The sequence below is a fragment of the Caloenas nicobarica genome, chromosome 14, assembly GCF_036013445.1.
Source record: "Caloenas nicobarica isolate bCalNic1 chromosome 14, bCalNic1.hap1, whole genome shotgun sequence".
Taxonomy (NCBI): Eukaryota; Metazoa; Chordata; class Aves; order Columbiformes; family Columbidae; genus Caloenas; species Caloenas nicobarica.
The window spans coordinates 9499114-9521619 of NC_088258.1; the positions used below are offsets into that span (position 1 = coordinate 9499114).

The following is a 22506-nucleotide window of genomic DNA, read 5'->3' on the forward strand; positions in this document are numbered from 1 at the left end:
GCTGTGTCAGTTGGCAGCAGCCTCTGGCACCTGAACACTTGGGTGTGGGCACTAGAAAATCTCAAATACGTGGGAGTATGGAGAGAATTTCCTCAGATCTACCCTTCTGCATCCCAGTCTGCAGAAAGACAGCTTCCCTGGGGGACAGGCACAGATAGAGACCGTCTGTGAGGGGTTATTATCCAGGTCAGAGTGGTGCTGCTGTTACCTTGCTGCCTGGGCCATTGAGATAAGGTGTCATCACTTGTGGTCAAGACAAACATGCATTCTTCTCGCATTGGTGTGCCACAGGTGATATTCCAAGCCTTTGACGTGCAAGCCTTCACCCAAGACAGCCACCTGGTTGATGTGATGCTGATCTTCCTCCTTTATGGCTGGGCCATCATCCCCCTCATGTACCTCCTCAGCTTCTTGTTCTCGGTGGCGGCCACAGCCTACACACGTCTCACCATCTTCAACATCCTCTCAGGCACGGCCACCTTCCTTGCAGTCACCATCATGAGCATCCCAGGTGGGTCACTGCCCTCCGTGCCTGCCCAGCACTGCACCCTGCTGTCACCAAGAAGATCCAGCCCCCAAGGGGACTCTTTCACCTCAGGGCTGTGCCTACACTTGCAGAAAAACCCTATGACAGTTTATTCTCACCCATTAAACGTCACGGAGTTTGTTTTTCCTTCCAAACTTGGAAGTATCAGGGTCTTTCTGTAAAACCAGCTAACATCAATCTGTTGATCCTCCTGTCCTCCTCTTTCAGAGCTGGGCTTGATGGACCTCTCCAAAACCCTGGATAAAGTCTTTCTTGTCTTACCCAATTACTGCTTGGGCCAATGCATCAGTGACTTCTACCAAAACTACGAGTTCATTCAGTTTTGTACCTCCTCCGTTGAAGCCATCTTCATCTGCAAGGCGTTCAGTGAGTCTCTGTGTTGGTGCTCACCTGCCCATCCTGGCCATCCCATCATAGCTGCACTGGGGGGCGTCTCTGTGGGGTGGGTGGTGGAGCTAGGCAGTACCATGGGGCCTCTAACCCAACCTGAGCAGTAGCTCAAGGTACCATTTTAAAGCAGAAACTGGGCAGCATTTGGCACTCATAGGTGATCCAATTAAGGAACCTTTTCCTTACTAATGCTTTGGAGGAAAATGTGGGCTAGGGAAAGTTTCACAGACAAGTAAAGAAATCGCAGTCCCAGGAGTAACTTGATCTCCTCTGTGTGCCTCTGCTGGGCATCTTCTGCCAGATCCTCTCCAGACGTGAATTCTCTTGTGGGATGTGTTGGAAAGAGCTGTGGGCAGGGAGCCCAGTGCGGGCTGGGATGGAGATGAGCCTGGCAAAGCTTTGGGCTCACAGCTTTCTCTGGAGCTTATCTGCCCCTCCCCAGAGTGTGGATTGATCCTAATCTGATTTTGATTCATCCTCAGATATCAGTTATCAGATGAACTACTTTTCCTGGGAGACGCCTGGGATTGGACGATACCTGACCTCCTTGAGCATCCAGGGTTTCTCCTTCCTCTTCCTCCTTTTCCTCATTGAGACAAACCTGCTCTGGAGACTGAGAACTTTGGTCTGTGGCATCTGCAGGCGGCGGAAATGGGTGAGCTGAAGCGTGTGGGACAGATAATTAAGATATGCTCATGCCAAACAAAGCCCAGCAGTCCCTGTGACCTGGAGACATTCCCATGCTGCTTGCTCCAGTCTTGTTCAAATTCCTGGGGTCTGTGGAGTCTCTCAACTTCAGTGCTCAGGGATGCAAATCCTGCTTCTCCCACCATTCAGGACTCCACACAAAGTGTCACTTGTAGATCCCAAACTCCATGGGCTGTTTGCCTCTTCACCTAAACCATCTTTCTGGGGGAGCATCCCCAGAGCTGTTTGCTCAGAGGGGCAGATTCTGTTGGTCGTGTGGGTTGGCAAAGGGAATGAGGTGCCCTCGGGAGTGGCTGATGGAGGACGTGGATTCTGCCTGGGTTGGGAACACTTGTCCCAGGTCAGCATGAAGGAATGCACTTGTCCCACAGCAGCCAGGTGGCAAAGAGTGTTTTTTCTCCCCCTGTGTTCAGGTGGCTCTGCTGAACAGGGTGTCTGTGCTGCCAGAGGACCGGGACGTGGCAGATGAGAGGAAGAAGGTTTTGGAGTCGCCACCAGAGCTGCTGTCATCTCTCAGCAGCCCTCTGGTCATCAAGGAGCTCACCAAGGTGAGGAGAACATGGCACTTCCTGAGCATCCTGCTGCTGGCAGAGCCATGGTCCTCATGGTGCTGGTAAAGCCACCACTTGCCCTGATGTCCCCTCGGGCGCTTGGCACATGTGGCGACTGGCACAGCTTGTGCTTTCGTCTCCACCAGGTCTATGACAGCCGGGAGTCTCTGCTGGCGGTGGACAGAATCTCCTTGGCGGTCAGCAAAGGGGAATGCTTTGGCCTTCTCGGCTTCAACGGAGCAGGCAAAACCACGACCTTCAAGATGCTGACTGGTGACGAGAGCATCACATCGGGGGATGCCTTTGTGGATGGTCACAGCATTCTGGCCAACATCAAGAAGGTACCAGGGGCTGCAGAGGTGGAGGGCGGCGTTACTGACAGTCCTGCATCTGCCTGGGCTGGGCCACTTTGCAAGTGCCTCTGAGGAGGACACAGTTGCAGTTGCCAGGGCTGGAGGTAATATCCCAGGGATGTTGTGTCCTTGTCTGGCCCAGCTCTCCATCATCTGGCCAGTTATCTGGAAGCAGTCCCCTCTCCACTGCGGCGACAGATGTGAAACGTATAGAAGCCAAATCTTGCGAGGGTTGCAAACCCTTTATCAAAGGGTTTAGCTCTGTAGCTGGAAACATGAGAAATGTGAATGATCAGAGTCTGATGACGATGTCTCTAAAAGAAGTAGGTCAAACCTTTCCAGGGCCCTGGTAGAGGTCTCCGTGCTGGGAATTGCCCACTCCCTTTGGGAAAGCAAGAGATGAACAGGGGTCAGGCTTTCAGTTCAGTCCCTGGACACCTCTACCACTATCAGCCCCAGACAGTGTCAGGCCAGGAGAACGTGGGGAGGATCTGACCTGAAAGCATGGCCCCTCTTGCTTCCTCCCCTGGGACTCTACCTTCTGTTGGGCTCTTGTCCCCAGAGGAGCCCAGGATATGGGGATGGTACAGACCCTCCAGTGCTTTCCTTCTCCTGAGAGCCTGGGCCACCTGAAATGGCCCCTCACAATGAGGAACCAGCTTGGGAAATGCAGCATGAGATGATGCAGTTTGTGTCCTGAGGCACACTGTGTGTGTCCATCCCCACCAGACCGGCCGCTCCAGCGATGGGGAAATTTCCCTCTTGTTTCACATGCAATTTTGGAGCTGAAGCTCAGTCCCCATCACTTGGAGAGGTGCAGCAAAGCCCTGCGGGTGCCAAGGTACCTCTTGGCTTGGAGACCTTGCCTGTGAGCTAATCCCCATTGGGTTCCTCTTGCCTCGAGGTCCAGCAACGGATCGGCTACTGCCCGCAGTTCGACGCCCTCCTGGACCACATGACGGGCCGCGAGACCCTGAGCATGTACGCCCGGCTGCGGGGCATCCCCGAGCGCTACATCGGCAGCTGTGTGGAGAACATGCTGAGAGGGCTGCTCCTGGAGCCCCATGCTGACAAGCTCGTGAGGGCCTACAGGTGAGAGGAGGCATGGAAACACCCCATCCCCAGCCCATCTTGTGTGGCTCTTCTGTGCTCATGTCAGGTCTCTGTCCCCATTGCCATCTCCCTCCGCAGCGGTGGTAACAAGCGGAAGCTGAGCGCTGGCATTGCTCTCATCGGTGGTCCCCCCGTCATCTTCCTGGATGAGCCTTCCACCGGCATGGATCCCGTGGCCCGGCGTTTGCTCTGGGACGCAGTGACACGGACGCGGGAGTGTGGCAAATCCATCATCTTCACCTCCCACAGGTGACACTTGTCCAGGCAGGGCTTGGCATAAAAGACTGGGGAGAGGCCAGGAGGGTGGTGGGGTCCCAGGGATGGGAGCCACCTCCAGAGCCTGGTGGGTGGGCACTGCCTGCAGCCGGTGCTGACTGGCTTTACCCAAATCTCCCTCCTCCAAAAGCGCAGAGAGGGAATCCACCTCCATCCTCTTCCCAGAAGCTCCTGCTGTTCTGTCTCAGTGCTCCTGCCCTGCTGAACAAGTCCTTTTCTGTCCTGCAGCATGGAGGAGTGCGAGGCTCTGTGCACACGGCTGGCCATCATGGTGAATGGGCAGTTCAAATGCCTGGGCAGCCCCCAGCACCTGAAAAGCAAGTTTGGCAGTGGCTACACCTTGCTGGCCAAAACACGGAGTGAGGAGGAGGGTGAGCTGCAGGCCTTCAAGGCCTTCATGGAAAAGACGTTCCCAGGTACTGTGAGCTGCTGGAGCAGTTGACCTCCAAGGGAGGGCAGGATGCTGGTCATGAGCTTCAGTGAGTTTCCTAACTCAGAGCCTCTCCTTGCTGGTCTCTCCCAGGCAGCGTCCTGAAGCACGAGCACCAGGGCATGGTGCATTATCACTTGACCAACAAGAACCTCAGCTGGGCACAGGTAAGTGGTGCTGGAGCACATCCCACCCCATTGCAGGACGGTGCCAGAGGACCAGCCCTATTCCCGCCTCTTTGCATGCTCTCGATGCTTTGCTTTCACACTCAGCTCATCTTCCTTTTCTCCCAGAGCCACAGTCTGTCCAAAATCCAGGTGATTTATAAATAAAAAGAGGGTTTCTCCCTGACCCTTTCCCACCTCCTGGCCCAAACAGGTCACCTGTATGTGTGGTCAGTGTGCGGCACCCAGAACACACCGTGCGTGCTGAGCAGGGACCGCTCTGTCCCACCCCCCAAACAGTGTATATACTGTGTTTGTAGTGTATACAGTACATAGTTTTATATGTATCTCTGTATTCTACATATTCTATGTAGAGTATGTAGTATAGAGTATATATACTAAATATGCCATATAGAGAGTATATAGTGTACAGATAAATATAAAAATTACATATAGTTACATAATATGTATGAAAAACTATTCTATATACGGATAGTTTTATATGTCGTATATATACTACATAGTTTTTGATATATATATTCTGCATATGTAACGTATTGAGGAGAAACCTTGGGCCCAGGGATATATAAAAAACCATGTACATATGTATCTCATATATATATGTAAAAAAATATATATAAACCATACATTTTTAAATGCAGTCAGGTACTCTGCTAAATAATCCATCTCCTGGCATCTCACCACCCTCCTGATAGGGAAGGTTTCACTTCCCCCAGGTCTCCCTGGAGGAAAAAGCTTCCTCTGCTTTCTTGGTCACAAGCTGGGGGTTTCTGCTGCAGCCGTGGTCCCCTGCCATGACCACTGTGCTGTCCCTTGCAGGTCTTCGGGGCCTTGGAGAAAGCCAAAGAGAAGTATCGCTTGGAAGACTATTCAGTGAGCCAGATATCCCTGGAGCAGGTCTTCATGAGCTTCACTCGCTTCCAGCACTACACAGAGGACAGAGGGAAATGAGCCCCCACTGGTGCCCTTCGTCATGGACTGGCCCTGCTGCCTATACATAGTATATATAGAGACAGTAATTTATATATCGGCGTGTCTTAAATAATGTATAAATGTAAGAAACTTTTCACCGGGGAGGGGGGAGAGGATGGCGTCGTACCTTCTGCCGTTGGGAACACAAGCGTGCACATCGTGTGCCGCCGCAGCGCTGGCGCGGGTCCGGGTGTGAGTGTGTGTGTGCATGTGACACTTCCACTCTCCAGCCTTCATTCCTGTCTATACAGAAAAAAAAAAAAGCCCAAAAAGCAGGGGGAAGCCTGGATGGGTAGAGAAGAGTGTTGGGAATCAGGCCAGCAGAGGGGGAGTGGGGTGCTATCCCCAAACCCACCACACTCCCCCCTGCCCCTCTTCCCTGCCCAGTGCTTGCACCCATCAGGATGCTGCTTTGTGGTCTTTGCCCGCATGTTGATGTGTATTGTTAGGTGGTTTGCTCGTGGTTTAACAGGAGGCTGTCAAATAGATCCAAACCGTTCACTGGGTTAATTAGGATGTGCTATGGTTGCCCTTAGAAGCACTTTGTGTCTGGCTGGAGGGGACAAGGCAACCCTCCTGTCCGAGGGAGGAGGCTCTGTCTCCTTTAACCTCTTAGAAAACGCTGTCCCTCTCCTGCCTGATTGCTGGTGGGAGGCGAGTCTGTCCCGAGGAGCTGGCACCGTGCAGGCTGTGCCGTGCTGGGGGCTGGTGGAGGACGTGCCATGGAGAAATGCCCGGAGCTTGGCCCTGGGTACAGCACGTGACAGGTACGGCTGCAGAGCCAGAGCTCTGGCTGAAGGCAGCGATGGGTGAGGGGTGTTTCAGGGTGCCTGGGGGACGCTGCTGGGCCCACTGTTGCATCCATGAAAAAGTTTAACCAGCAGCACTAGTCATGGAGGCCAGCGATGCTCTCGCTGTGCCCATGTCTTGCTCGTTGTCCCATTACACCATGCACAGGTCTGGCCAGAGCACATCCGTCCCTGTCCCCTCTGCACCACGCTGGGCTGCTCCAGCAGCGGGCAGGGAGCGAAGGTGCTGCCCACACCTTGCCCGGCTGTGGGGATGCTGCTGGCTTGGTGCATTAGGCACAGGCTCTGCCTGCACCCAGTCACAGGCAGCAACTGGAATTTCTTTTTGGTGTCTCCCAGTGGGTGGGTTGCTTTTTGTTTGTTTGTTTTAAATCCGTGTTGATTCTTGTCTGTCCTTAACTAGTCCCTGTGTCACCTGGGGGCAGTCCCCTTTGGGCTGGCTGCTCCGCGATCAATGCAGAGCTATTTGCACTATAGTAATACACACAATTGCACATAACTAAACGAATTAATATTTATGGATGGGGGTGCTGATTCCCTTCTAGTGATTGCATTGTCAGGGGTTGGGTTATATTTTTGGGTTGGGTTTTTGTTTTGTTCCTGTGACTGACGCATTCTTTACTGTTCCATTTTTTTCCCTTTGCCTAATGTTGTTCAAAACAATGGTGCATCATGTTACTAAGAATTTCCCTGGATCTTAATGATGTGTGTTTTCATTAGTAAGCAGCTAGCAGGTGAATGGCATCCCTGGAACACCTCAAGAGATGCTGGTGAGGAAGGTTTGCTCCCTGCTAGCATCTCTGTAGGTTGCAGAGCCACCCACTGCCAGGGCCACCATGCAGTCGGAAAACTCCAGCACCAGAGACCTGTGCAAGAAAAAGGGAGGATGCTTTCTGGTGGGAGGTTGCCTGGATCCACCAGGAGACTGCTGGGACCCCCAGTCACTGGTGTTTTTTTGGGAGATAGGGCAGGATGCAGCAGAGCCTCTGGGGCTTTGCCTGGGATTGGGAGCAGTGGGAGAGCGGACTGTGGGAGGGCAAGATGCCAAATTGCCACAGGCTGGCAGTGTCCTGAGCACAGTGGCAAAAGGAAGGACAGCTGAGACCCCTGGCACATGTCCCATTGCGGTACTGGGGACCCCCACCTGGGGCAGGTGGCAGAGGCAGCATCACCCCCAGCCACCATGGCAGAGCTGGTGGTAGAGGAGTCAATGGCAAAGATGGCATCTCCCCCAGCACCAGCCCCACAACACTGGGGTCATCCTGGCCTAAACTAAGAAAATTTTAATGTAGCAGTGTTTCTTGGTCACAGGGTGCTGTCACAACCCTCCCCTCGCACCAAGACAGGAGCTGCGGGCTGTACCCAGTGCTGCTCACTCCATTTCGGTTACAGCCACAGCACAAAGCCACCCCAGCCCAGGGCAGGAGGACCAGGGTTGCTCACCAGACAGACGCTGATGCTCAGGGTCAGACAGGTTTTGCGCTGGCAGCGTCATGGCTGCTGCTGGCACTGCTCTGGCCTCCCCGGCCATGGTGGCACAGTGTGGTGGGAGAAGTATCACAGGTCCCAGGCAGCTGCTGCTCCCCTCTGGCTGCACTGTGGTCATTATTTCCATCATAGGAATAATAAAGACTTTTTTTTTTCCAGTTGAATGTTTCCTGGCCTCTTTTGGAGTCAGAGAGCAGCTCTAGCCTCCTGCTCTCTGCCTTGGGGGAAGACACAGGGGAAGCTGGGGAGGTGGGCTTCCAAAACCTGACCTAAAGGGTTCAGTCCAGCCTGGAAGAGCCCATGGGCTGAGGGGTTTTTGTGCACCAGGTGCCTCTGGGAGCAGAAGTTAGGGTCCCCATCCTTTCTACCACAGGGTGCCACAACAACCCTTAGCTGTGGGGCCCCCCACACTGCACCCCAACAGCCATGGGCAAGGGGAAGTCCTTGAGCTCAGGGCTTAAAATGGCTTTTGTGAGAACACTATCAAGAGGCTCCATGGCAGTGAGGGGCTGGCTGTGGCACCCTCATTCCTGCAGCTTTACCCCCCGACACATGCTGCAGCCTGGCTCCAAGCCACAGCCAGTGTGCTCAGCCCCTACCTGTGTCCCCTGCAGATGCCCATATGTTCCCCCCCATCCCAAATGTACACCCAAGGCAGCACCAGCCCCTGGATGAGTCCAGGGACACAGAGATGCTTCTCCAAGGAAGAAGAGATACCCCAACCCCTTTGTCTCCAGCGTACTGTGGAACCCACTCAGCTGGGACTCTGCCACAAGCATCCCCCCCTCCACGCCACAGCCCAGGCACGATGCTGCACCCCACCTGCTTCACCACCTCCTGGCAAACACATCCTTCCCGTCGCACAAGCGCCTTTCCACTGGCAGTTTCAGCGCTTTATTGTCTGGGGTGGTCCTGCTACAGCACCCCACTGTCCTCCCCGTGGCTAGAGCCACAGGGGGGGGTCCGCTCCCTCATCCCCAGCACAGCACCGCAGTGTCCCTGGGAGCTGGAAGCTGCAGCGGTCCAAGAACTGGCACTTAAGGAATCCTGGCTGGGGCCACACGTTGCTCCTCCACACCAGGCACAGGGAGGGGGCACGTGGCTGGGCATGGCTGTGGTCCGGTCCCGCTGGCCTCGCAGCAAGGGTCACTTTATTTCGGTCATCTTTTAAAAACGTGGTTCAAAAATGCCACTAATTCTGGGTTCTGACCAGATGCTCTTAGCTTTGTTTCTTTTAAAAACAAACAAACAAGAAAAAAAAAAAAAAAAAGAAAAAACAACCCAAACCTTTCTTCCCTTTTATGAGCAGTTTTCAATTTTGGCCAGAAATTGCTGTGCCCACCACTCCTCCAGGTCAATGGGAACGAAATCTGAAAGAGAGGGGAGGGAGAGAGCAGAGCATAGCAGAACAGTTGGAGAGTGAGCAGAGCTCCAGCTGTCCCCCCGAGCCACACCATTTGCCACCAGGAAAATGAGGCCCCAAAATTTCCCACTCCCACACCCAAAAGGCCAGGCTGGGTTTACAGGGACCTTCTTCTCTTGGGGACTTCTTGGCCACTGCAGGAGCCCGCAGGCTGCTTTCACAGCCGTTGCTCCAGCTCCCATCAAAGAAGCACAATGTCCCCATCCCTGCTGCGCTCCAGCTTGGTCCTGTGCTTGGCCCTGGGAAAGGCAGGTCCCCATGGCAGGACCTGGGGGGCTACTCCCCAGCATGATGTTGAGCCCACCTTGGTGGCTGAAGAAGGCGCTATTTCCAGAAGAATCATCAACGGGGCATCCTGCTTGCTCGTGCTCCTCCAACAGGGCATGGTGGGACATCCCCACCACTGTGCCAGGGGCCAGTTGCCAACAGCAACTCCCTGAACAGCCTCAGCATTGGCAGGACAGACCCAACCCATCCCTCTGCCACATCAGCACTGGGATTATCCTTCTCCTCCCACCACAGCCCTGCTCAGGTGCCCAGCTGAGCCCACGCCAGCTAATTGCACCCCTGAGTGCTACAACTGCTTCCCACTTACTTTTCAGTCCGGGGTTGGGGGTTTTCTCTATGTACTGCACGGGGCCGCAGGCACTGTCCCCGCTCCGGCTGCCGTCCAGCTGCTGCTCTACCTGCTGCCAGGCTGGGAGGGGGAACAGGCAGTGGATGATTTTGGGATGGGGATTGCCCAGCCCAGGTGAGCTGCAGGAGAGCAGGGGGAGAAGGGGGAAGCTGCCCAGGCTGGAGACCTCATCCCTGCCACCAAGGTCCCCAGCACAATGTGGCTGCCTCAGAAGGGACCCCATGTCTTCCAGCCCCACAGGACACAACAGCAAGTGGGTGCCTGCCCTGAGGGACCTTCTGCCCTCACCTTCATAGACGAAGCGGACGTTCTCTTCATGGGCCAGCGTGTAGCACTCCTCGGGGGCTGAGACCTGCTGCAGCAGTACCTGCGGCCTCTTGCCATTTACTCTGTTGAAGATGAGTTTCTGGGCTGGGCTGTCGACAGAAGCAAGTGGGAGGTAAGGGGGTATGTGTAGCTCTTCCCACCACAGTCTGGAGCAAGGACAGGGGCTGTCCAGCTGCCCCAGGTTGCCCCACGGCATGCACGCTCACCCACGGCCCTGGCGAGACTAGGGCACAGTTACAGCCAGCCAGCCCTGTCCCCAAGGGAGGGGACCAAAAGGGTCCCAGCCCCCAGGGAGAAGGGGTTCCTGTGCAGGGAAGGGTGTCAGGGATGCCACCCAGGGAAAAGTACAAGCCACCTGTCTCCCACCCATCCTCCAGTCCTGGCACAAAGTGCAGTCCCTAAAATAAACAATCTGCCACCAAAATTGCTGAAATACAGGAAAATGAAAGTGAAATCCAGTCGGGCACCGGGCAGGGGGATGAGCTGTGGTGCCATCCTCTGCAGACCAAGCACCTGGGTTTACTGGAGCAGTCCAAGCCCCCAACACATTCCCAAGGCACCCCAAGACTGGGATGAAGCTCTCTGCCAACTGGGAGCCAGTGAGGCTTCCTCAGAGCTGGGATCCCCTCCTGGGAGCAGGGCACTCAAATCAGGCCCAGCCTTGGAAACAGCAAAACCGAGCAGATCAAAATGAAAGGTTTGGGATGAGACTTGTGGGCACATTTGATGCAAAACTTCAGTATTTTGGCTTTTCTGCCCAGCTTCAGGGCAGAACGCATCTGCAATGGCCACGTTTTTCACAGGACAAAGTCTAAGGGGCCCCGGGAGTGCAGGCGGGTTACAGTTTGCAAGACAGGCAAGACCAAGAACGGACAGCCCCTGCCTGCACCTCCCCTGCTGGTTCTGCAGGCAGAGCCCAGGGCAGGTTAACACACCCCAAACCGCACGTGGCCGGGGGTGCACCGGGCAGGCGGCAGCCAGGAACATGCTCAACCAACCTGCCTGAAGGAGGGTAAGCGTGGTAGCAGCCACACCAGTTAATTAATGAAAGATCCCAGGTAGGAGGGGAACTGGAGGGGAGGCTTTTCTCATCCGTTTCTTGAAGCTGGAGGAAACGGGCAGAGCTGTACAAGCCCCACAGCGCGGAGCTGCCTGCGCTGCCAGGCTGGAGTTTGCCCCCAGCTCTCCAGCCGAGAAAGCATCTCCTGAAGAGAACCTTCCATCCCCTCCAACGCCTGCCCAATAGCTTATTTCTGCTAGATGCCGGGACTTTCACCCAAAAGCTACTCCCCGTCCCCATATACTTTAGGGACAAGGGACAACCTCTAAACCCGCCGTGGATCCGGGGCTGCAGCTGGGACCTGCCACCCCCGTGGAGGGGGCGGTGACACCGGCGCGGGGTCAGCCAGCGGGCTGGTGCAATCGGTGCCTCCCGCGGGCTGCCGGGGGGCGTTGCACAACCCCGGCCCCGCTCTGGCAGCCCGGGCAGCACGGCCCCCCCCGGCCGCCTCCCCGGGGCGGGCAGCCCGCGGCTGCCTGCACTTTGCCCGCTCCTGCACGAGCAGATCCCGCACCCCCGCTGCTGTTCGGAAGCCGCTTCTGCCCGAACCGCAGCGGGGAGCGGGGAGACACCAACTCCAGTCCCCCCCATGATGGGCGGCCCACGCCGCGCGTGTACAGTCTCCATGGAAAGCGAGCGGGGACTGGCAGCGCCGCGACCCGCCGCACGTCCCGGCATGCGGGCACCGACCGACGGGCCCCGCTCACCCGCCCCGCGCCGTCCGCGGCCCCTCCCCCGGCAGCGCGGCCCGGCCGCCCCGGTAACCTTTCCCCAAGGTCACGGCCGCCGCCGCGGGGCTCACCTGGCGGGGGGCCAGGCGCCGGGCTGCAGCCGGCCCCGCAGCTCACCCAGTTTGCTGCTCTCCACCGCCTGCTGGGTCGGACCTGCGGGCAGCGGCGGGGCGTCAGGGCGGCCGGGGGGAGCGGAGCGGGACGGTGCCAGTGCCCACGCCCCGGCACCCCCCTTTCCCCCGCGTCCCCGGTACCTGTGCGGCGCTGCGTGGCCAGCTTGCTGGGGCCGCGCGTCAGCGTGTACATCCTGCGGCCGCGGCCCCTCCGGCCCCGCCGCCCCCGCCCGAGTGCGGCGCGCGCCCCTCGCCGGGCCTTTAACGGGCCGGGCCGGCCGCCGCGACACGCCCCCCCCGCCCTTAAAGGGCCCGCGCGGGACCGGCCCGTGGGGGCAGCGGAGCGCGGGGGGCGCGGGGCACCCACGGAGGCGCGTGAGGGGCGGGTGGAAGGCGCGCGTGGGACGTGTTAGAGACAGGCGCGGGGCGGGGCGGGGCGGGGGGGGCGGGAGACATTGGAGGCGCTTTGGGAGTGTGGAGGACACGTGGGAGGCACGCGGGACACTTCGGGGGCACGCGGGGGGTGTGGGGACAGGCACGTGGGGCTTGTAACACACATACGTGGGATGCAGGGACACACGGGTCACAGGGCAAATAGGAGGAACATGCACGCGGGACACATAGGGGGCACATGTGGGATGTGGGGGGCACACACGGGGGACGTGGGGACACGCACGGGACACGAAGAGGGTACATGTGGGAAGTGGGGACACGCATGGGACATGCATGGGACACATAGGGAACACGTGGGAGGTGGGGACACACAGCGGTCAAGTAGGAGAGAGGGCACAGCAGACACGTGGGACACAGGAAGGCACAGGCGTGCAGGGGACGCAGGAGTCACAGGGAACACAGAGGGGACATGCGCGGGGACATTCGGGAGACAGGGGACACTAGAGCCATGTGACACACAAGGGACATGTAGGAGTCACTCCTGAGACACATAGGACCCAAGCAGTGGACAGTAAGGGGGTGCAGAGGCAGGGGCTGTGGTGCCACCACTGTGGGGACAGCGCTGGGATGAGCCCAGTGAGTCCCAAGCCACGGTGGCAGGAGCCACATACCCTGTGACCGCCCAGGAGCCGTGGGCCACCCCACCAAGTAGCCACGTCCCAGCCATTGCAGTGACCTTCAGAGCTGAGAAGGTGTGCCAAGGTCTCCCCACGTGGTGGGAGGTGCAGCCCCGGGAGCTGACCCCAAGCCTGTCCCTGGCCACCCTGCAGCATCACCCATGGATGGCTGGCACACAGTGTTTTGGGGACAGGCCGTGTGACAAACCCACTGGGGTCTTTGGGAATGCTCCAGCCTTGCTGTGGAGGCAGCAAAGCCACCCCACACAGGTGACCTTGGCCTTTCCGCCTTGCGAGCCATGTGGCCTCAGTAGCACAACACTGCCGGGGCCAGAGTGAGGGTGCCAGACCCCCCTAAAAAAGCATCCTGCAAAGCAGGGCCCGATCCTGCCAGGTGCTGTGCCCCCATGGGTGGCTCACAGGGGTGCACCCAACAGCCATCAGCCCCCATGCAACTCACCCCAGTCCTAGCATATGCGACCCTTGTTACTGTGCTTAAATACAACTGTGACCCAGGGGACCCCACCGCCAGCTTGTCACCTGCCCTGACACCGAGGGTTTGTGCCTCAGTTTCCCCACCCGACACCTGCCTGAGGTACATTGGGTGCCCGTGGGTGCAGCCCCACGCCCTTCCACACTTGGAAGTCCCAAACCTCAGATCCTCGGGCTCTGGTTGGATCCTTCCAGGTGTCCATCGTTAGTGAGAGTCATTGCAGAAGGGTTGGGGGTTTCGGCGCATTACTGTGGGGGGACCCCACTGTCCCCGTCCCCTTGCCCACAGCTGGAGTGTCCCATGCACTCCCATTTTCCTGGAGTGTCCGGGCGGAGCAGTAATCTGGGCCTGTTTGGGGCAGTGGGAATAGGGCGGCAAAGGCCCACGCGTGGCGGGTGAGTGGCAGCACCCACCGCCCCGCGCCCCTTTGGTGCTCCGCCCCGCGATCTCGGGTGGGAAGGCTGAGTGCGGGCGGGGAACAATGAATCACAGCGGCGCCGCTGGTGTAGTGGTATCATGCAAGATTCCCATTCTTGCGACCCGGGTTCGATTCCCGGGCGGCACAAAGCATTTTACGTCGCTTCTTCAATTTTTTTACGCCCCGTGGGAGGCTCCACCCGCGGCGCGTGGGGGCGGGTCTCCGTGGGGGCGGCTGGGACTTGTAGTCCCCGCACTGAGACCAACGCCCGCTCCAGCCATGCAAGCGCCGGCGGCGGCGGAGCGCAACAAGGGCCCGATCCTGGCGGTGCTGCGGCAGTACGTGGGCTCCGGCACCCACACGGGACCCGGCGTCCTGCGAGTGCTGGAGGTGGGGGCGGGCGCGGGGCTGCACGCTGCGTACTTCGCCCAGGCACTGCCGCAGACCCGCTGGCAGCCCTCCGACATCGACCCCCAGGCACTGCGGAGGTGAGTGGGGAGCGTGGGGTGGGGGTCCCTGGGGGTCCCGCCTGCAGCCTGCTCCCCTCCCCACGGACGTGTAGCCGGAGTGCCCGGGCTCCCCAGCTCCTTGCTGTATTTTTTTCCCAGGGAAATCCCAATATTCAACTCCAGGACAGCCCAGGCTCCCCTGCTGGATGCTTATTGTTAACCAGGAAAGACCCAACTCTTATATGGCCTGGGGTCCCCAGCTCAGTGCTTTAGTTTTTACTAGGAAAGACCTAATATGCGACTCTCAAAAGCTTTTTTTTTTTTTTTTTTCCCCCACAAAAGACCCCATATTGATCTCTTGGACAGTCCAGGCTCCCCAGCTGGATCTTTTTTTCCAGAAAAGCGCCAATATCCAACTCCTAAACAGCCCACTACTTTATTTTTCGCAGAAAAGCCCCACCATCCAACTCCCCAACAGCCTCCCCAGCTACAGTGCAATTCCTGCTAACAGAGCACCCAGCATGCAGCGTTCGCCCTCTCCTGTTAACAGCTTCGGCTGCAATGCTCCATGGTGACACCGGGCCTGATACGCAGCTCAGGGGACGCTGGTGGTGGCTTCCACTCATGCAGTGGGTGGCTCACGCCCCACTCCCGGCACGGTGCCGCCCCGGTGAGCCATGTCGGGCTGTATTTATTCGCTCTGTGTTGATGTGCATGGCTCTGGCCGCAGCCAAATGCCCATTCCAGGCATTGCAGCACCCGGCTGGGAGGGCTCGGTTTCCATTCAGGAAACAAAAATAAACCGCAGCTCTGCAGCACGGGGAGGAATTCCCTCATGAAAAAAAATATAATAAAATAAACCTGGTGGGGAGGTGCCAAAATTTCCCCCTGTCCAAGGAGGGAGCAGCTGGTGTCCTTCCCACCCGTCACCTCTCCGGCAGCGACACGCGGCACCCACTGCCCTGGTTAAAATAATCCCAGTCTGCCGCCTCGGGAACCGAGATCTGGCTGGTAACTGTGCCAAAAAGGGTGTAAATCACCCCAAAATCACCCAGTAGCAGTGCAGCTGTCCTGGCGGGGTGCAGGCGGCACTGCAGGCAGCGCTGCCGCGTGGTGTGCAGGCAGCCAGGGACGTGGGTGCTGGAGTGCTGCAGGCAGCACTCAGGCAGCACAGGCGTGTGGGCGCAGGCAGCGCGCGGGCAGCATCAGCATGTGTGCGCGGGCAGCCGGGAGGGCAGTGTGTTCTGGCTGCCCTGGTGAGAGGCAGGAGTGAATTGGGAATTTTTAGGCGCTGGGGTCTCTTGGTCTGTGTGCTGCTGGCTGTCCGGCTGCTGCCAGTTCTCCAGCTGCCTGTTGGTGAAGCAAAGAGCTCAGCCATACCAGCCTCTCGTCCTGTGCAGAGCCACCCCTGCCCCAGCTGCGTTGCAAGCACAAACTTTTTATTAGATATCGGAGAGCCCACCTAGGAGATGCTGCTGGCAGCCAGCACAGGCAGGTTTCAGGTCTGTCTGCAGTGAGTGCTGGTGGGGGGGATGCGCAAGGGGTGGACACAGGCGATACCCCAGCTGGGGTTGATGTGAGGTTTGGTGTCTGCAGCATCGCCGCATATGCAGAGGCCATGCACATCTCCAACATGCTGCCCCCCATCCTGCTGGACGTCTCGCAGAGCTGGGAGATGTGGGGGGGCATCCAACCCAACACCCTCGACCTTCTCGTCAGCATCAACATGATGCACATCTCAGAGCTGCGGTGCACCGAGGTGAGCAGGGCAGGGCTGGAGCCACGCTGGCCCTTGGCTGGTCCCTGTCCCCTGGTTTGGTGGTCCCAAACCTGAGGAGGGGGCTCTTTGGGGGTGTCCCCAGCGCCCTGACCTGGTCCCTACTTCTCTCTTTCCCCAGGGCCTGTTCAAGGGTGCTGGGGTGCTGCTGAAGCACGGAGGTGTGCTCTTCACCTATGGGGTGGGTACTGCTCAGCTGAGCATCCGTCTTAGTGTGGAAGCATCCCTGGGGTATTCCTGGGGATGCTGGAGCGGGGAGATGGGAGGGCAGCTACAGGCATGGCTTGTGGGGGGGATGGGGAAAGCAGGGGCCTCAGCTTTGGTGGGGTCTCAGGCTTTCAGGGCAGGTGCTGAGCCCTGGGTGGGGTTGTTTTGGCCACACGCTCCCAGGACAGGAGGGATCCTGTCCTCCCTCACCTTATCCAGGGCAGGGTTCGAGGGGCCCATGGGGGGCGATGAGACCCGTGGTCACTCTCAGGGGCCATGTCCCTTCTCATTTGGCTCTGTGTGTGGTGGGGACAGCAATCTGTGGGCTGGGGGGGGGTCAGGGGCACATGATGGTTCATGCCTGCAGTTTCATGTCCCCCCAGCCCTATGCCGTGGATGGCCAGATCAGCCCCCAGAGCAACGTGGACTTTGACCGCAGCCTGAGGCAGAGGTAGGAAGGGAGAGCTGTGGGTCCCGGGGCCGCTGGGGGTCTGTCCTGCCCATACTGCCTGTCCTGCCCATACTGCCTGTCCTGCCTGTGCTACCTGCAGCCGCAGGGAGCTCCTTCCCTGCATGGTCCTTCAAGAGGAGACCTAAACTGATGGTTGGGGAAAGCACCCCCACCGCCTGGGGGTACCCTCTGGCGATGGGGATGCTTCAGAGAGTGTGGGGGCGAGATGTCTGTCTGTCTGTCTGACCCAAGGCTCCCTCCACTGCAGGAATCCCGCCTGGGGTCTTCGGGACACGGCATTGCTGCGGCAGCTGGCCAAGGCCAACGGGCTGCTCCTGGAGAGGATGGTAGGTGCTGGGGTTGGTGGAGGGGGACAGTCCCTGCACCGGTGGGGACCCACCCTGACCCCAAGCTCTGTGCTTCCAGGTGGACATGCCGGCCAACAACAAGTGTCTCATCTTCCGCAAGCAGTGACCTGCCCCAACGGCACCTCCCAGCACCTCCTGACATCTCCTGGCACCTCCCCGGCATGGCCGCCCCCCCCATTGACATCTCCTCAAGGGGTCACACCCTCCCTGTGCTGGTGCCACCTGGGGATGGGGACGGCAGCGGCGGGACAGTCCCGCACTCGCTCCAGCTGGGCTTGGCTGGTGGGCTGGGGGGGTCTGTCTTCCCAGGTCCCTTCAGAGCTCCCTTTGCAATGGGGCGCCCCAGCCTGGCCTAGAGAAGCCCCTGCAGCTGCCGTGGGGGGCACAGGCAGGGGGGCAAAGCACCCCTGGGCGTGGAGGAGACTTCTCACTCAGCGCCAGTTTCCCCAGAGGACACCACGCCAACAGTGGAGGGGACCCGTCGCCCTTCCGCCCCACCCCCAGCAGCTCCCTGATGCTTTCAGCACTGATAATGGGGGGGTGCATCCCCATTCCCACCCCTGGCAGCAGCAGTGGAGGGGTCAGGTCCTTCACCGGGGTTGCCTGGGGGTGCTACACTGGGTCTGGGGGCTTTGGTGTGGTGGGAAGGGGTTTTTTGCAGGAGGGGGCGGTTGGGGGTGTCCTGGCAGATGTCCCACCCCTCTGCAACCCAACCCAGTCCTTTATTGCTGCTGGCCGGGCTGGGGGAGTACATGGGGGGGCATGCAGCTGATAAATTACAGGGGCGGTGGGAGGTGGGCTGGGGCTCAGCATGGGTTTGGGGGGGAACTACATGACAGTGGTAATCCCTACATACAAGCATCGGTGTGGGGTTCCCCCAGGTTGCAGCTCCCCCCCACCCCCATGGTAGGTCAGTGGCCCCCCACATCAGCATGTCCTGGCTCTCTCCTAGTCCTGGAAGCGGTTCAGGAGGTCGCAGGTTTTCTTCTCCATCAGCTCATAAATCTTCTTCACCCGCTTGTCATTGGCTGCCCGGACATAGCTGTTGGGGTCCAGCGTGGCCATGCCGTCGTGCACCTCGCCCATGATGATGAGCGGCCCGTCCTCCGCCGTCATGTTGGGGCAGGGGCAGCTCCAGTCCATGTCGGTCAAGGTCACCTCCAGGTACTTGATGTTGAAGAACTTGAGGCCCATCTTCTCATCCTTAAGGACATCCTCGAGGGCAAAGCGGGCGATGCCAGAGTCCTGGTCCTCCACGATCTCCATCAGCCGGCCCACAATGGCAAAGTCGCTGCGGCAGAGGCTCAGCACCATCTTGCTCTTCAGGCGGCAAGCCTTGCACTGCAGGCTCTTGGGGAAGGGACAGACATCCTCGCAGGTCTCCTTGCTCTCAAAGTTGTTGGTGTTGCCCTCGCAGCCACCGTAGACAAAGGAGTGGCACTGCTTCAGCAGGTGGTTGTACGCCCAGCGGGGCTCCCAGTTCTGGCAGGGACCCTGCACCATGGGCAGCAGGCAGGTGGGACGGGCACTGCCCAAGCAGGCAGCCCGGCACTCCTCGTAGGTCTCGAAATGGTTCCTGTTGGCCCCGCAGCCCCCGTAGCGGAAGGTGAGGCAAGCACCCTGTTTGGCATCGAAGTGCCAGCGCACCTCCAGGGCCTTGCACCGCCGCCGGTCCGGCTCCTTCAGGCACTCGGCGCTGGGGAAGGGCTGGGGGCTGCCGGCCCGCGGGGTGCCCCCCGGCTCCCGCCTGAGCACCGACAGCGGGAAGTCGGCACGGAGCAGCCCGGCGGAGTTCCTGGCTGTGCAGGTGTAAATTCCAGCGTCCTCGTGGCGGGCGTTGTAGATGACCAGCTGGCCGATGTTGGTGACCACCACGTTGCCGTACATCTGGTCTGGCCGCATGATGAAGTTCTCCTCCCGCTCGCTCTGCTTCTCCCAGGTGATGTCGGGCCGCGGGCGCCCGCTGACGTCGCAGCGAAAGCTGACGGTGCCACCGGCACGGACCGACTGGTGGAAGGGGTTGCTGTAGAGGGCGGGGGGCACCGGCACCTCGGGGCCCGCTCCCGGCGTGGGACGCGCCGTCGTCTCCTGGGGCACAGGGCTGGTGTCGGGCCAGGTGAAGATGTGCTTGCAGGGGACGGTGGTGAGGCGGGTGCCGCGCAGGCACGCCTCGGCGTCCATGTAGCACTTGTTGTAGTAGGTGAGGCCGTCGGAGGCGCACGTGAAGTTGGGCTCCTTCTCGCAGCGGTCCTTGCACTTGCAGACAGGTTGCCCGTCCCAGATGTCGCAGTCGGAGCCCTGCTGCGCGCACACGAAGCTCTCGCACGAGGCCACCGGTGCCAGTGCCAGCTCCGGCAGGCTGCCGTCGGCGAAGCGGGCGGCCACGCAGCTCCGCAGCCCACACACGTTGGTGCAGCATTTCTCAAAGCCTTCGCAGTCCTGGCCAGGGGTGGAGAGGAGACGGGGGGGCATGGGGATCACTGCTGTGCTGTAGCTGTGGGTGCTGCTCCCACCCCCCGTGGGGTTTGCAGCTGGGCAGGTGTCCCCTGCACAGCCCTGTGCACCCTCAGCATCGCTGGACTCTGGGTGAGAGCTGGACCACCCCTGAGTGGCTGTGGTGGCCTCAGCCCACCCCCAGCTCCCCCAGACCCCCTGCCAGTACGGTTGGGGGTGCACTGCAGTGATGATGGCTCCCTTCTCCCTGGCAGACAGAGTCTCACCCCTCTCAGCTTTCGTTGGCTGAGTGGAGGCAGAACTCGTTACACAGATGAATTGCAAAGGGATCACTCCCTTTAGGGAGCCCTAACCCGGGCAGAGGTGGCTGTGTCCCTGCTCACCGTTGCAGAGCCAGAGCTGGGGCTCTGCAGGACAGGCATCGCGCTCCAGGGGTGGGCTCCTGCTCTCAGGGGAAACCAGAGAGAGTGCTGGGGGGGCTGTCCACTGCCCGAAGTGGGGGGCCCTGTCCCAGCACACCTATTCCCCTTGTCTGGGCGGGAGCATCCTTGGGGCACACAAATGCAGTATCCCAGCCGTGGGGTATGGCCTGCGGTGGGACTTGGGTGGCTACAAGCAGTTTCTTTGCCTGCTGGGTGGCCAGGGAGTGGCTCCAGGACACCCCTTGCGCCTGCCAACAGAAGGGTCTCAGGGGACGAAGCTGCAGCCAGGCTGAGCATGTTGCACCGAAACAACTGAATGGGCTGCGCCACTGGGCATGGGACCAAAGCATCTCCCTCATGGGACCTGGGGACACCCCCCCTGTCACCCCGCAGTCCCATCACTCACCTGGTCAGCCTGGCACTCCCGCTCGCAGGTGCTCTGCGCGTCCACCCACAGGTTGGGGTTCAGCTGGTTGGGGCAGACCCCCAGGTGCTGCATCCTGCCCGGCTGCAGGCTCAGCCCAGCCACCGCCGCCAGCAACGGCAGGAGCAGGACGATGCCCACGGGGACACGCTGCTGCCCACCCGCTCGCCGGCCTCGGCCAGGGCGGCCGAAGTTCCCACGAGGAGGCATCTGGCAACCCCACACTGCCGGCCTGGCTTGCTGGCGAGGGCTTGGGATAAATCACATTCAGGATGGAAGGGACGAGGGAGAAGGCGGGCGGGGGGACAAAGGGGAGGAGGAGGAGGAGAGGACCAAACCTCTGGCCTTCAGCACATCCCGTGTCTGCTGGACCGCCAGCAATGCTGCCCGCCACCTCCATCCATCGCTGCTGCCTGGCTCTCAGGGTGCTGGGGACACGGTGGCAGCGGTGTCCCTCGGTGAAAGTTGCTCAGTCCATCCCCTGCTCTGGCGAGCAGGGCGAGTGGGGTGGAAGGGGAGGACGGGAAGGTTGTAATCTGAATCCCCTCCCTTCCCACTGATGTTTCTGGGTGTTTGGAATGGGAAAGGCGCTGACCTCAGCCTCTAACCCCGGCGAGCCCAGCGATCGGCTGGGCAAACATAGGGGGAGATCAAAGGCAGAATGCGGAAAGTCTCCAAAGAGGGAGAGTGAAAGGAGGGGGACACACAAAAAAAAAACCTGCCCGGCCCGCGGTGCTGAATTCCTGCAGGATGAGAAAACAGCCAGAGCCTGTTGTCCACTTGGACAGGGCTGCCAGCAGGGAGACATGCGGAGCCCCCGCAGTGGGGCTGGCCTGGGAGCCCCTCGCCCAGCGCCTCTTGGCACCCACCGGGCACAGGCAGCTGCGCAGCCAGGAGCGGGGTGCCAGCCCCCACACGTGTGCCCCTGCTCATCCCTCCTCGCCAGCCAGCATCTCGTGAGCAGCGCGCATCGCTGCCCGGCACAGGACCCCTGCTCGCCCAGCAGCGTGGCAGGATGGGTGCCCACCCCGACCCCCTGGCGGGGCTCACCCAGCCCGGCAGCAGCATCCAGCCCTCCCTCACCACTGATTTACAGCCAGGCTTTTTAAACTGAGCAGGAAGGCAGCGCCTGGCAGTGCCAGACCCTGGCAGGGCTGCTCCGGCGCACTGTGCCTGGGCTTCAATCCCGCCGCTGCCTTCCCGAGCACGTCCCGCAGCCGGCCCTGAGCTGGCAGGAGCCGGCCCTGGCTCCCCGGCCAGATTTCCCTAATCCCTGGTGGAGACTGACCTGCAGCAGGAACGTTTCATGGCATTTTGGGAGCATTAACTCTTTCAGCACCGGCGAGAGCTGTGACCCATCTGCCTCAGCACTGAGGGGGGGTCTGCAGCTCCTGGGAAGCAGCAAACCCACCCGAGGGGGTTTTGCCCTGAGAGGTGCGGCTCAGTACCTCCAGGTTCTCCTATTCAGGGCTGCAAATTGGGACGGGGGGGGATAAGGCAGAAAAAAGGGGGGAGCCTTCTCTTGACCTTTTTTTTTTGGAAAAAAACCCCCACCTACCTGCACCCCAGAGGTGGTTTTGCATGTGATGGTTCGGTGCTGCCCTGCCTGCGGCTCCCAAGGGAAGCCCTCTTGCACTAGAGCAGGCATTTTGGGGGGCCCTCAACACCCCCATGCTGGTGCAAGCCGGACACAGACGCATTGCCCCGGCACACTGACCTCCCGACGGTGCCGCTGACGCAGCGCCACGACCTGCAACCACCAACGCTGCCCTGCCCGAGCGGGGCCGGCAAAGGGCTGCGCTGCCGGAGGTTCCGTGCCGGGGCTCTCCGGGGGCCTGAAATCCCAGAGCAGGGTCGGAC

The 22506-nt window shown here is 59.7% G+C and overlaps 4 protein-coding genes and 1 non-coding gene across 10 annotated transcripts in view; 3 read left to right on the forward strand and 2 right to left on the reverse strand.

Annotated features, from left to right (window-relative positions):
- Nucleotides 1-5504, forward strand: part of ABCA3 (ATP binding cassette subfamily A member 3) — a 29281-nt gene extending 23777 nt beyond the window's left edge. For all 3 annotated transcript variants that reach the window (XM_065645282.1, XM_065645281.1, XM_065645283.1), the window contains exons 22-31: nt 292-511; nt 755-913; nt 1420-1592; nt 2059-2193; nt 2343-2537; nt 3454-3641; nt 3741-3911; nt 4167-4354; nt 4462-4535; nt 5373-5504. In XM_065645282.1, the coding sequence (XP_065501354.1) occupies nt 292-511; nt 755-913; nt 1420-1592; nt 2059-2193; nt 2343-2537; nt 3454-3641; nt 3741-3911; nt 4167-4354; nt 4462-4535; nt 5373-5504 (1635 nt within the window). The remainder of the gene's footprint in view (nt 1-291; nt 512-754; nt 914-1419; nt 1593-2058; nt 2194-2342; nt 2538-3453; nt 3642-3740; nt 3912-4166; nt 4355-4461; nt 4536-5372) is intronic.
- MCRIP2 (MAPK regulated corepressor interacting protein 2) lies at nt 5142-12380 on the reverse strand. Of its 3 annotated transcripts, XR_010607016.1 has the most exons (7): nt 12255-12380; nt 12072-12153; nt 10171-10298; nt 9841-9942; nt 9110-9192; nt 5653-5768; nt 5142-5544 (listed from the first exon to the last, which is right to left on the reverse strand). XR_010607016.1 is itself a non-coding variant. In XM_065645285.1 (6 exons), exons 1-5 carry the CDS (start codon nt 12304-12306, stop codon nt 9122-9124), a joined length of 435 nt encoding a protein of 144 aa, XP_065501357.1. In that variant the 5' UTR covers nt 12307-12380; the 3' UTR covers nt 8694-8986; nt 9110-9121. The 3 variants fall into 3 exon arrangements, 2 of the variants coding, with proteins under 2 accessions (XP_065501357.1, XP_065501356.1); XM_065645285.1 differs by lacking the exons at nt 5142-5544; nt 5653-5768 and adding an exon at nt 8694-8986; XM_065645284.1 differs by lacking the exons at nt 5142-5544; nt 5653-5768 and having other exon boundaries at nt 8694-9192.
- Nucleotides 12381-14170: 1790 nt separating this feature from the next.
- Nucleotides 14171-14241, forward strand: TRNAG-CCC (transfer RNA glycine (anticodon CCC)). Its single transcript has one exon. It is a non-coding gene; the product is annotated as a tRNA-Gly (tRNA).
- A 113-nt stretch (nt 14242-14354) lies between these two features.
- Nucleotides 14355-17535, forward strand: METTL26 (methyltransferase like 26). The gene is made up of 6 exons (XM_065645101.1): nt 14355-14582; nt 16140-16302; nt 16442-16501; nt 16911-16978; nt 17247-17325; nt 17405-17535. The coding sequence occupies exons 1-6, from the start codon at nt 14374-14376 to the stop codon at nt 17450-17452; spliced, it is 627 nt and encodes a 208-aa protein (XP_065501173.1). The 5' UTR covers nt 14355-14373; the 3' UTR covers nt 17453-17535.
- Nucleotides 17536-18272: 737 nt separating this feature from the next.
- WFIKKN1 (WAP, follistatin/kazal, immunoglobulin, kunitz and netrin domain containing 1) lies at nt 18273-21121 on the reverse strand. 2 transcript variants are annotated; one of them, XM_065645100.1, is made up of 3 exons: nt 20985-21121; nt 20629-20896; nt 18273-19785 (listed from the first exon to the last, which is right to left on the reverse strand). In XM_065645100.1, exons 1-3 carry the CDS (start codon nt 21044-21046, stop codon nt 18295-18297), a joined length of 1821 nt encoding a protein of 606 aa, XP_065501172.1. In that variant the 5' UTR covers nt 21047-21121; the 3' UTR covers nt 18273-18294. The 2 variants fall into 2 exon arrangements, with proteins under 2 accessions (XP_065501172.1, XP_065501170.1); XM_065645098.1 differs by lacking the exon at nt 20985-21121 and having other exon boundaries at nt 20629-20945.
- Nucleotides 21122-22506: the final 1385 nt, after the last annotated feature.